Here is a 13,371-nt window from a genome sequence, read left to right as displayed (position 1 = left end):
GAAGGCAGTTCTCAGAACCCAGCAGAGTCAGGTCCACCTGCAACCACATCCAGCTTATCAGCATATTGCCTTGATTGCTACTCTTGTTTCTGAGTAAGCCTTATAATAACACAAACAACTATTTTTGTTCAAATCAAACTTTCAAGTATCACTCCCTGTAAAGTTGATTTGAATAATTTCGAAGGAAAAATTGTTCAGGGGCCGGGTATCGAAGCCGGGACCTTTGGTTAAACGTACCAATGCCCAGCAACTGAGCTACCCGGGAACTCTACCCGACACCGATACCTGGCCCCGGAACAATTTTTCCTTCGAAATTATTAAAATCAACTTTACAGGGAGTTATACTTGAAAGTTTGATTTGCATAATACACGTCACTGTACGTAACAGAAAACCACAATTTAAGTCACACAGAGTTAGTGTGCACTCAATGTTGGTTGCTTGACGGTTGTCAGCCCACTTTGAGGTCTGTAGATATAGAGGGAAAAATTGGATCGGTGTTGGGTAGAGTTCCCGGGTAGCTCAGTTGGTAGAGCGTTGGTACGTTTAACCAAATGTCCCGGGTTCGATACCCGGCCCCGGAACAATTTCTCCTTCGAAATTATTCAACGATTTTTGTTTATTATTATTATTATTATTATTATTATTATTATTATTATTATTATTGTTATTATTACTATTTGCAGACCCTGCAAAAGAATATGATAATGTCCCTATATCCAAATTATGGACAGCTTTAAGAAACATGTGAATCTAAGAAGTACTCAATCAAGCCATACAAAATTTATGTGATGGATGTAAATAGAAAATAAAAATTGGCAATAAAGAATCTGATGGTTATTTCACAAATAAAATTAACATAAAAATAATTATGTCCATTATAAAAACGTCTATTATTTTTATTTCGACTGTTAACAATTCTGAGATGGTTCCATCAAGAAGTTCCTGGAATTGTGGCGAATTGGCCAGAAATTCATTCACGAAGTTATAAACATCATAATGATACCGCTCTACAACTAAACATGTACAAAAACGTACCAAATTATACCAAAGAAATATCTGCACATCAAACATTTTGAGAAAGTTCTTTATAAAGTTTTAATTAAAAACTGTTTTTACAGTGTAATAAATCGATTTCTTGAAGATTGTAATGGCTCATTAGTAAAAAAGCGGCTTACTCAAAAAATCTACTTATTCTTTCCAAGGTCCTGAAATTCCATGCCATTTTATGCCATTACTACTTACTTACTTACTGGCTTTTAAGGAACCCAGAGGTTCATTGCCGCCCTCACATAAACCCGCCATTGGTCCCTATCCTGAGCAAGATTAATCCATTCTCTATCATCATATCTCACCTCCCTCAAATCCATTTTAATATTATCTTCCCATCTACATCTCGGCCTCCCCAAAGGTCTTTTTCCCCTCCGGTCTCTAAATTCGCCCATACATGCTACATGCCCTGCCCATCTCAAACGTCTGGATTTAATGTTCCTAATTATGTCAGGTGAAGAATACAATACGTGCAGTTCTGTGTTGTGTAACTTTCTCCATTCTCCTGTAACTTCATCCCTCTTAGTCCCAAATATTTTCCGAAGCACCTTATTCTCAAACACCCTTAACCTATATGCCTCTCTCAAAGTGAGAGTCCAAGTTTCACAACCATAAAGAACAACTGGTAATATAACTGTTTTATAAATTGCAACTTTCACATTTTTTGACAGCAGATTGAATGATAAAAGCTTGTCAACCGAATAATAACAGGCATTTCCCATATTTATTCTGTGTTTAATTTCCTCCTGAGTATCATTTATATCTGTTACTGTTGCTCCCAGGTATTTGAATTTTTCCACGTCTTCAAATGATAAATTTCCAATTTTTTTACTACCATCGTTATTATTATTATTATTATTATTATTATTATTATTATTATTATTATTGTTATTAGTCTTACTATCATCATCATCATCATCATCATCATCGTCCTAGCAGGTATTAGGCCTAGTAGCCTGTTACGTTCTCCGTCCATCTTTTCAAGGGGCGTCCCAAAGATCATCTTCCATGTGGTATATAGCGGAGAATTTGTCTTGAGAGTCTGGAACGGTCCATCCTATTGACATGGTTAAGCCATTTTTGTCTATAGTGGTTGAGATGTTCATAAATAGGTGTATTTTCAATTCTTTTGTAATTAGTTCATTCCTTTTGTGGTCAAGCAAGCTGTAGCCAGCAGTCCTCCTTAGGAATCTCATTTCCACAGTTGTTACTACTACTACTACTACTACTACTACTACTACTACTACTACTACTACTATCACTACAACTACTACTTATTTCTGTTCAAGTCATATAATAACAAAACGATTATTTTTGTTTATCATTATCATTACAGTCCTGGGACATAAGCAGTAACAGGCATGACAGACTTGCCTCAGTGTTTGGCACGTCTCTCAGCAGGAGCTCCACCTGTGGAGAGATGGGTTTGAGTCCATTTTGGTTGAGCTCCACAACCTTGACCACACTTCCCTGCTGGTTCTCCAGCACGATGTGCAGACAAGCTCGCGAGGCAGTCCAGTAATCCAGGCTGGCATACTCCTCGTAGGGCACGAAGACGCGCTCTTCCAGCACAATCTGCCCTGTAGGAGGGTGCCGATTGATCCAAACCGACTTGAGGCCCCTCACTTCCACCAAGCCCGCCCTGATGATGCCCAGCTCGCTGTACATGCTCACCTCGACCACCTCGTCTGAAGACAGAATGTGGTGTCATTTGATGGCTTTTGCAATAGTGCCATTTCTTTATCATGCTGCAGGTTATTTTACCCTCTATAGATTATTTTCTTGAACTATAATTCAAAAGACACAGGTACCTAAATGAAATCACTTTTAATATATTTTTTATATCTAATGCATCTTAGAACTTGACCAATGGCCATTTTCTTAAAACATACAATACATAGAATGTGTACACGAACAAAGGTTTGAAATAATAACAGTAATAAGTAATAAAAAAGAAAAAGTATTAGGAAGAGAGTTTTGCACGTGCTTCCCAATATTGGTCACAGATCTTTGTGGAGTAAACTGAAGGGCAGTGTTGAAGATGAGAACTGTCCATGTCTTCTTGCATATTGCAAAGAGGGCTGTCCAGAATTCCAATTTTTTGTAAATAAGAAGTCATGCCCTGTAACCAATCGGATATGTGGAACTGCTATGCGTCTTGGATTCGTTGAGGATTTGTCAGCTATGTTCTTCCATGATTTGTCCTTTGTGCGTTTCATTAGTTTTTTTTTTATGAAATTGTTGCTTGACCATTTTTTTTTTGTATCTTTCTACGTCACATTCGACGAGACAAATGCAAGATAACAATAACTGAAGACGTCCCCGGAAAAAGATGTAACATCAGATTCTTGAAATATGGGATGTAGGTAAAAAAAAAGCAACTTTAAAGCTTTATTTACAACAATGAATTATTGCATTCAGTGGCTGAATAAACTTTTATCGGTTATTGTTTAGTCTATGGTTGTGATAGTAAATATAGGCCTATTGAAATATGCCCCTGAAATTATCTTCCTTTCTCCTGAAACATGAACTACAGTTTTGTTGGTTACATCTTTATTCCAGGGAGGTCTTCAATATTGTATTCGCAACGACAGCTATTCTGATCAGGCTCCTAATTTAAGACTTGCCCATTTTCTTGTAGTCAGGAGAAGTCTGTTGCTTGGCATCTATCGTCAGTCTCTGGATGGACAATGGCACTCTCAGGTTCCTCCTGTTGTCCTGAAGAAAGTGTATCTGCAGCAAACTGTCCAGGAAAGTTGTCCAATTGTTCTTCCAGTGGACTTTACCACTTTGACCTGTGCAATATACAAAATCATAGTTTATTCTGCAGTATTTCTTAGATATAATCAAACAACTGAGGATGTTGGAATTTAAGAGGGGGAGGTATAACCTTCGCTTGTGTAAATTTACTATATTTCAAATTATTTTCACTTCAGAATCTATAGGACCTTTGGAAATAATTAGTATATACTATCTGTACATCCCTAAGCAATTTTAATGTTTTTGAAAACCTAATAGTTAATAATTTTAATTAAGAAAACTGTTAGAGAATTTTGTTCAGTGAGACAACGTTTACATGATATTCAAAAAGGACTTAAGCTACTTCAATTAAATTTTGTATGCATGTATAGTTCTCTGATGTGAACAATATATGCCTACTCTAAAATATTTAATGTAGGATGTACTACATAGTATATTTTTCAAATAATAATAATAATAATAATAATAATAATAATAATAATAATAATAATAATAACAACAACAATAATACCGTAACAATAACAATAAAACTACTGATGAAATTAAAAAAAATACTATAAAATCAATATACATTTGATTAGTTTCTATTCATCAAAATTACTTTAAAAACTTTCAGGGACCTTGCAAGAGACCCAGGTACGTACGCACGCACACACAACTCTCTTTCTTTCTGTCTGGCTCACTCTCACTCCCTCACTCTCTCTTTCAGAGACCATTCATTATAGTTTACTGTTGACTTAGCACAGGCGTTTTTATGAAATTCAAATTCGCAAAATATTAACCTAAGCAACATAGCAAAAAATACAAACTCAAATTTGCATTATATAAAAAAAATTGCAGATGGAACCCTATTTTTCGAAAACCCCTGTTAAATTAAAGCTAAAATCGCCAGGAATAAACTGTAAAAATTATATTCCATCTAACCTGACGATGTCATATCCAGGCTTTATATACTGGTTTCTGACAAATTATTATTATTATTATTATTATTATTATTATTATTATTATTATTATTATTATTACTGTACCCGAGGCTTCTGTTGAGACTTGAAAGCAATGTGAAAATGACGCTCAATGGGTTGCTAGCCCAGAGAGGTGCAATTGGTGGGGTTCCCACCTATACAGCATTTCCTCTGCATATGACATTTCGGTTATACCGCTGATACTCGGTCCCCAGAGCCTCGTTCGTTCAAAGCGGGTTGCACCACGGGAAGGTGAGGATGGGATTTGGGTAGGAGAGGTTGTAGATTGAATGCACATCACTACCTTGCAAGAACTTCAAATAGAACCCATTATACAGTTCATCAGCAAATATCAACTTCAGTGGAAGGGTCATCTCAAACGAATGGATCGATGCAGAATTCCAAAAGCACTGTTTCATTACCACCCATATGGCAAAAGATCTCTAGGCCGTCCAAAGAAGAGATGGACTGAAAATTCTAGTTTGAGACCGTAACAGCCCACTTGCCCTAATACTGGTTAGGAAGATGATGGTGATGATGATGATGATTGCTGTACCCTCAATGCTTTCTAAGAAAAACTGCATTAAAAACCATTATTAGCATAGGTTAAGATTAGTAAGACTGGGTTATCCTTAAAGACAACCTGGGAAATTTAAATATGACTGAACATATACAAACCACATATAAAAACATTCATAATTGTGTAATGTCGAACCTCATTTTATGAAGATCAGAAAAACGATTTTTTGGTTAATTTTAACGTACTGGTATTGGTTCACTTACAGTAAACTTAAACCAACCATTGCAACCCAGATCAATCCTAACCACAGAATATATAATCCAAGAGAAAAATCTGAACTCGCCTCAATCCAAAAATTTCCAAAACAAATGAACCAAAGTAACACAATCAAAAGCAAAGTATGGTATCAGAATTAAACCACACCACTGGAATGCATTGGGTTGATGTAAGAGAAGGTAGCATTTTTCCACTGCGACAAAAGTTTTTTTTATTTTGAGATGAATAGAAGACAGAAATTAAATTAGTCTCCTACATTATCTACGACTCTCTGCCAACGCTGGAATAGTTTTCGATTCTGCGACTGAAAAAATCTGTTGATTTGGAGTTAAAGAAGTTGTCAAGCCAAGTTTGTAAAGCATCTTCGTTACCAAAGCAGTTCCATTGAAGATTGTTGGATATAGAAAGAAAAAGGGTCGAAATCTGAAGGCGCAAGATCGGCGGAATATGGAGAATGTATATCCCGAATTTAAAAGAAAACCTACAAATTAAACCAAACCCTTTAACTCTATTAAATATGGAATATAATCTAAATTTAACAGAAGAAATACTGAAATCAGAAGTAAACACTGAAATACTAAAACAATTGTCTTTAGAGACAATTAATATTAGATACCCTCCACAAAACTGGCTTCATTTATACACTGACGGATCCTTGATCTCCAGAGAACAAGGTGCCGGTGCAGGTGTTACGTGCTGTCTCTTCTCACTTTATAGATCTCTTGGGTATGGAACAACAAGTTTTGATGGTGAAATGATTGCAATAAGTGAAAGTCTCAGGAGCCACAACAATAAATTTAGGAATGCAGTTATATTGTCAGACTCCAAAGCAGCTATTCTATCAATAGTCTCTAAACACACACCTTCATCTCAAACAGCAGAAATAACTAAAATGCTCTCTCAATTAATATCACTCAATAAAAGAATTGTATTCCAATGGATACCATCCCATTGTGGAATCCTGGGAAACGAGAATGCGGATGCTTTAGCAAAGAAGGGCAGCACTGCTACTTACAGACCTGTTACTAAATCTACGTATTACTCTGTGAAGAGATTTATTAAATCTACATACTTAGACTTCAACAAACAAAATTTGATAACACAATCCCAAGGGAAAAAATGGAACTCTCTGCATCAAAATCCACAGTTAATTCCCGATTTACCACGCAAATCGTCTGTAGCTGCATTTAGATTGGCAACAGGCCATGATTGTTTGGCCAAACACCTGCATAGAATTGGAATATATCAGTCCCCTAACTGTCCATTGTGCAACTCAAACCAAGGAATGGGTTGGGAACATCTCAAAATCCGTGCTTCATTGGCTGGTCATGATAATATCTTTGAAAAATATTGGAGTGCAAGAGGTCAAATGACTTTATTGTCGAACGCCTGGCATTAGAAAACAATAACAACATATGGAGAATGTCGATTCACCTGTCAACCAAACTCCTGGATAACTATTTTGGTCATGCTAGTGGAGTGCGAGCATGCATTATTGTGTTGCAGCTGCACTTGATGCAGTCTTCCCGGTGTTTTCCTTCAATTGCGGGCGCAAGGCTTCTAAGTTGTCGGCAATAAATGCCAGCAGTTATGGTTACATTCCTGGGAAGCCATGTTCTGTGGACGGACACTAACTTTTGTATGGGGTGTTGTGTGTTGAAATGAAAGAATCATTTTCTTGCAGTGCTTTTCCTGATGGCATTTTCCCAATACACGGCACAAATTTTTCAAGTCGCCTCTGCTGCCTTTACTCTTTTATATTAAACACGATGGAAGAACTATTTGAAAAATTAAAAGGTGGAGAGGTCATCACACAGGAAAGAATAGCAAGCAATAGAATGAACCAGTCAACGAGTAACATGAACCAGGAAGAGAGGCCAGTGACCAGAGGAATGCATAGCTCAGCAACAGCAGCGGACGAGGATGTCAACAAGCAATTGAAGAAGAAACAAGACACTTGCACTAAAATTATGATGACGACATCAGGTAGACAGGGAAGAACAGAAGGACGGCATACAGGAGCTGAGAACAGCAAAAAGAGTTCAGTGAATCCAGCTGGAAGAACGAATATGGGTCAGCAATTACAGAAGGGATCGAGAGATGAAGAAGATACCAAGATAAGAAGACAAGATTCTGTAAGAACTGGAAGGGATAAAGTAACATTAGGGACACCGAATAGAGGTACGTCAGTGGGAAGAAGTAAGGGACAGAAAAGTTATAACTTAAGAGGTTGGTGCTTGAGTGACAAGACATAGGAAAGTGATAAAGTGAAAATAGTATGCGTGTGTGATAGTGACAGAAAAGACGGCAAGGCAAAGGAATAATAGTGAAAAAGGGTAAGGTACAAGTAATAACCAGAGAGTGATAATAAGTAAGTAGTGATACAAATATAATAACGAAAGTGGGAATGGAAAGGTAATGAAACTGAAGAAACTACTTCGTCTGAAAATATACAGATTAGATTAATGGGAATAAGTGGTCAGTGAATGGTAGTGATTCAAGTGAATAAATAAGTTAACAACTATGGAAGAGTTCAACTAATGTAAACAATGTTCGGAACAATTAATAAGAGATTGAGAGAAGTGATTGTTTAGTTAAATGAGATTAGTTAGAATCAGATAGATAACTGGGAAAGGGAAGGGTAAATACAGGGTGTTTAAAAAATACGGGGCATAATTTCAGGTATGTATTTCCCACATGTAGACAATCAAAATAGTTCATTACAACATGTGTCCGGAAATGCTTCATTTCCGAGTTATGGCCTTCACAACATTGAAATTCACCGGAACGTTTTTCTTTCCACACGTCATTGTCATTACAGAAGATGTTCAAAATGTCCACCTCCTCCTTCAATACAGACCTCACATCGATGTCTCATTGACCTGCGAACACGATCCCAAACTCCAGGAGTATTGCATATGTCCTCAGAACATGCCACAATTCGATTCCGAAGGGATTCCAAATCAGGCACCGGAGACGAATAAACCAATGATAGTTAATGGCCCCACAAGTAGAAATCGAGAGGGTTCAGATCAGGTGAGCGTGGAGGCCAAGCAATTGGGCCACCTCTACCTATCCATCAATCAGGAAACCTTCGATCCAAGTACCAGCGAGCCGTACGACTGAAGTGTGCAGGAGCTCCATCATGCAAGAAGTGAATGTGTTGACGATTGATCAGTGGAGTGTCTTCTAAAACATGAGGTATGGTGTTTTCCAGGAAGTTTGTGTACGCCTGCCCCGTAAGTCTGTTTACATGTACATGGGGTCCAACTAATCAATCACCAATGATACCAGCCCATATGTTGAGGGAGAACCGCACCTGGTGATGAGATGGAACAGTTGCACGTGGGTTTTCATACGCCCATACATGCTGATTGTGGAAATTTGTTGTGAACTGTGCTTCATCTGTAAATAATACTAAGGCAGGAAAGTTCGGATTTACACCACACTGCTGCAAGAACCACTGACAGAACCTAACTCATGCAGGGTAATCTGCTGGTGACAGGGCCTGTACACGTTGCAAATGATAAGGATACAATTGGTACTCTTTCAACAGTCTCCAGACAGTCGTATGAGGAACATTGACTTGCAATGCTACCCTTCGTGTGCTGATAGAAGGAGTCATGTTCACAGTCTCCAGAATCTCCTCCTGTACTTCTGGAGTTGTAGATCTTGGTCGTCCCCTTCCCAAACCAGGAGAGTTAAATTTTCCATACTCGCACAGACGGTAATGGAGACGTACAAATGTCTTCCGATCTGGACATTGTCGCTGTGGGTACCTCTCCTGGTACAAACGACGAGCCAGCGCAGCATTGCCGTCCGCCTTACCGTACATGAAGTGTATCTCTGCCAGCTCTTGATTTGAATACATGTCGCACAGTCTAACGCCTACACAACACTGAATGTAACCTTCGCCTCGGAATGAACTGTCAGAGTGCCCTCTTAATGTCTCCTTTGACGGCAACGACCTGCGGAAAGAAAAACGTTCCGGTGAATTTCAATGTTGTGAAGGCCATAACTCGGAAATAAAGCATTTCCGGACACATGTTGTAATGAACTATTTTGATGTCTACATGTGGGAAATACATACCTGAAATTATGCCCCGTATTTTTTAAACACCCTGTATAAGAAGGGAGGGAAACAGAGGTGAGAGACGTGATGGAAAAGTGATCAGGGTCATTTATATGTGATAGCCGGAGGTTTAGAAAAAGCGTAAGCAGAATGTTATGTATCCAAGGGAGTGACGGCACTGTATATAGAAATGTGAAGGGCCATCACGACCGATGTAAGCTGGTGGAATAAATAATATATATCATATCATATCATACTCTTTTATTAAGCTCAAGCAGAGGAATATGTCGCAAGTATTCGTATTTTTCTTTTTTTCCACTCGACAGTTCATCTTCTTTAGCCCAGAAATAGCACAAACTATCTTCAAACCCGCAATTACAAGCACAACACTCACAAATAACAAATGACAAGTGACAAACGATAAACAATCTCTTAGCAACGCAGTGTTGTCATGACGAACAAAAACGCAATGATCTTAAGCATCAAGCTAATATTTCTAGTTTGTGGTGCTCACCTCTGGCATGCAGAGACGCGATGCTCTGGAACTGGCTCTCGTAGTTGTAGCCTCGCAGACTCAGTTCCCTGTACACGTCCTGGGATGACAGCTCGCTGCCATCTTGGTTGAGTGGCTGCAGAACAGCCAGCTGTTGCGAGATCTTGTCAGAAGTGAGCACCACACCACTCACCACGAGAGACCCACTATGTGTCACCTCAAACCGTCCACTGCCTTTCTGAACCATTACACCCAACTCCAGGTCCCCTGTGAGGGAAGTACGACAATATAAAATTGTGAGTCTGTATTTAACAACCGGTAATCACAAAATAAAAGATGATAACAACCGTAATTATATGAATATCGTAATATTAAAGACACAGTTCACACAATTTTTTCTGTAGCAGTAGGCCTACTACCAGTACTCAGTTATTAACTTTTTTTTTTAATTGTTATTAGAGGAGAAAAATTCGCTCCGGCGCCGGGATCGAACCTGGGTCCTTGGTTCTACGTACCAAGCACTCCAACCACTGAGCTACGTCGAAGTTCATCCACAGCAGCGGACCGAATCCATCTCCTCTAATGTTTTTCTCCTCTAATAATAAATTGTTACCATAACAGATATATTCTGTAGAACCAAAAATTAACCTTTACGTAAATTCTTCGCCCAACAGTGTATATACTGTGGAATCTCAGCCATCAAGTCACTCAATTGAGTGCGCCCCTTCGGTGGCATCAACTTTTGGAAAACATTGGGTGGGCTCAAACAGTTGAGATATACGTTAAAATAAATAATCTCATAAATAGCAATAATAATAATAATAATAATAATAATAATAATAATAATAATAATAATAATAACACGACGAATTATTGGGTGGATTTGGGCCCCATGGGCCCATATAAGTAGGCGCCACTGCACTCCTTGTATAATGGCAGTTGATTTAATATAATGTCAACATACAGGATTAGTTAAAAGTCCCGCACCACCTAAATAACTTTTGAAGCATACGGTTCAGTGACATGAAACTTGGTATGTGAGGATAACCATATACTAAGGACTCAATAATAGTATTACCGAGTTTTTTCTACTTCCGGTTTAACCGGAAGTAACTCCAACTCTCTTATTTTAAATAGAACACCTAATATATATTTTTTTATTTTTGAATAAAGCTCATTAAGAGGTTTTCAAAAAGTACCCACACTTGATACTTCTGTACAAATTCAGTGTTGCTAAATAAAAATGGAAGTGGTGCAAGATATTCCTAAAGCCTGGTTAAATCGTTCCTTAAATGGTTTCTATGATCGAGTGACACATTGTAAAGCAGCTGAGGGCTACCAATTTGAACACATAATTTAGAAGGTGAGCTAGCTTTGTTTTGTTTTTGTTAGGAAAGGAGTATTTTATTATTTTAATATTCGATACACTTTTCTGTTTTCTTGACTTAGCAACACTAAATTTGTATAGAAGTATCAAGTGTGGGTACTTTTTGAAAAGCTCTTAATGAGCACTATTCAAAAATAAAATAATATATAGGATGTTCCATTTAAAAGTAAGAGATTTGGAGTTACTTCCGGTTAAACCGGAAGTAGAAAAAACTCTGTAATACCATTATTGAGTTCTTAGTATATGGTTATCCTCACATACCAAGTTTCATGTCACTGAACCGTATGCTTCAATAGCTTTTTGGGTGGTGCGGGACTTTTAACTAACTCTGTATATGTCGAACATGGAGTAAGACTACAAAGGGAAAAACACTAAAGGAGATGGATTCGATCCGCTGCTGTGGATTGAACTTCGACGTAGCTCAGTGGTATAGCTCGTGCAAGGAACGATTACCGAAAAGCAATGATGGCGTTGCTGTCTGTTTTGACGTGTGTATGTTGGCACGCAGAGGAGGGAGAGGTGTGGGCCATGGAAGTACTGTCTCTTCCAAGAAGATGAACAAATGAGGACATCGCTGTGGAAATAAAGAACGTAGCAAGAGAAAAATTCGAAGCTAATTAAACACGCAACATATGTTTACGAACGAAATAATAATGCCGTATTCACATGCAATGGAACAAACTAAAGTCGTAATGTAACTATCACAACGCAAGACTGATTCTATCGATGTCATTTCTCTTCTGACTGTACTCCTGAATATCATTCAAGTTATCTCGTGACCTTTCCTGTCGCCCGCTCTTCCTTATCGCAGTGTTTGATTCACATTCCTTCCGTCGGTAATCCGTACTTGCGAGACCTATAGAGTGTTTGGTCGCAGAACTAAGTACCCAGGTTCCATCCTTGGAGCTGGAGTGAATTTTTATACTCTAATAACAATTGTTACAGTACCATTTCTGATAAATTCTGTAAAACCAAAAATTAACCTTTACGTAGTTCTTTTTAAATGAATCTTATACTGATGGAAGGGGGGCAATTGTCCTATCCCGTCCAAATGACGCCTTTGATAAACGATAAAATAAATGTAATTCTTTACCACACATTTTAGGCTATTCATAGACGAGAAGATGGTAATTGTAATTGTAATTTTTATTCAATACCGGTATTCCTCTTAAAATAGAGATACTATTTAGACAAAAATAACCATGACGATGTTTTTAAGAATACCTACACACTAATTTACCCTCCCTTAGACTCACTTACCTTGTTTAGGGATGTCCACGGGTCTGTGGAAACGCACATTTTCGAAAACAACCGGGAAGTCTGTATACACTTGATCAGTCACTAGTGCAAATGTCTCCCACACGATTTCCTGTTGGAAAGCACAATCAAGTTCTGTAATATGTAGCACTTAAAATGTACAGTAAAACTTCATTTATACGTTTTTATGGAAGTCTAAAAAAAATAGCATCTGATATAATATTTGAAGACTATATCAGGAGAACAAGCTGAGTCTATTTAATAACATTTTCACAAGAGAAATTTATAACTTCACGGGTAAGCCATCTTTAAGTCTAATGCAGTACTGAAATTTATAACACATATTCTTAAACAATGTAAAATTATTTCTAGGAAATCTTAGCTGCTTATTTCTATCCAGTGCTTTTGCTTCAGTGAAGTCTCATTTTACAAACATATGAATCTACAATTGGCTCTCTTCTGACAAAGGAAAAATTTTACAGTCTGTACAAAAGAAACCAAATGACCTGGAAATGTATAAAAACTTGCCCAGACATGTTCAGACATTTTTAACAAGAGCCAGAACAGGTCACATTGTCACTCAATTGTACCTACAC

The 13,371-nt window shown here is 37.8% G+C and overlaps 1 protein-coding gene across 1 annotated transcript in view; it reads right to left on the bottom strand.

Moving 5' to 3' along the window:
- Positions 1-11: 11 nt before the first annotated feature.
- The window catches only part of LOC138709934 (fatty acid synthase-like), a 38,860-nt gene continuing 25,500 nt past the window's right edge, over positions 12-13,371 (bottom strand). Inside the window, exons 9-13 of the mRNA XM_069840624.1 lie at positions 12,779-12,887; positions 10,153-10,398; positions 3,676-3,843; positions 2,419-2,736; positions 12-37 (exon numbers count right to left, since the gene is read on the bottom strand). Of these exons, the coding sequence (XP_069696725.1) occupies positions 12-37; positions 2,419-2,736; positions 3,676-3,843; positions 10,153-10,398; positions 12,779-12,887 (867 nt within the window). The remainder of the gene's footprint in view (positions 38-2,418; positions 2,737-3,675; positions 3,844-10,152; positions 10,399-12,778; positions 12,888-13,371) is intronic.

The sequence above is a fragment of the Periplaneta americana genome, chromosome 12, assembly GCF_040183065.1.
Source record: "Periplaneta americana isolate PAMFEO1 chromosome 12, P.americana_PAMFEO1_priV1, whole genome shotgun sequence".
Taxonomy (NCBI): domain Eukaryota; kingdom Metazoa; phylum Arthropoda; class Insecta; order Blattodea; family Blattidae; genus Periplaneta; species Periplaneta americana.
The sequence above is the reverse complement of the archived record's forward strand: the minus strand, read 5'-3'. Positions and strand labels throughout refer to the sequence as shown.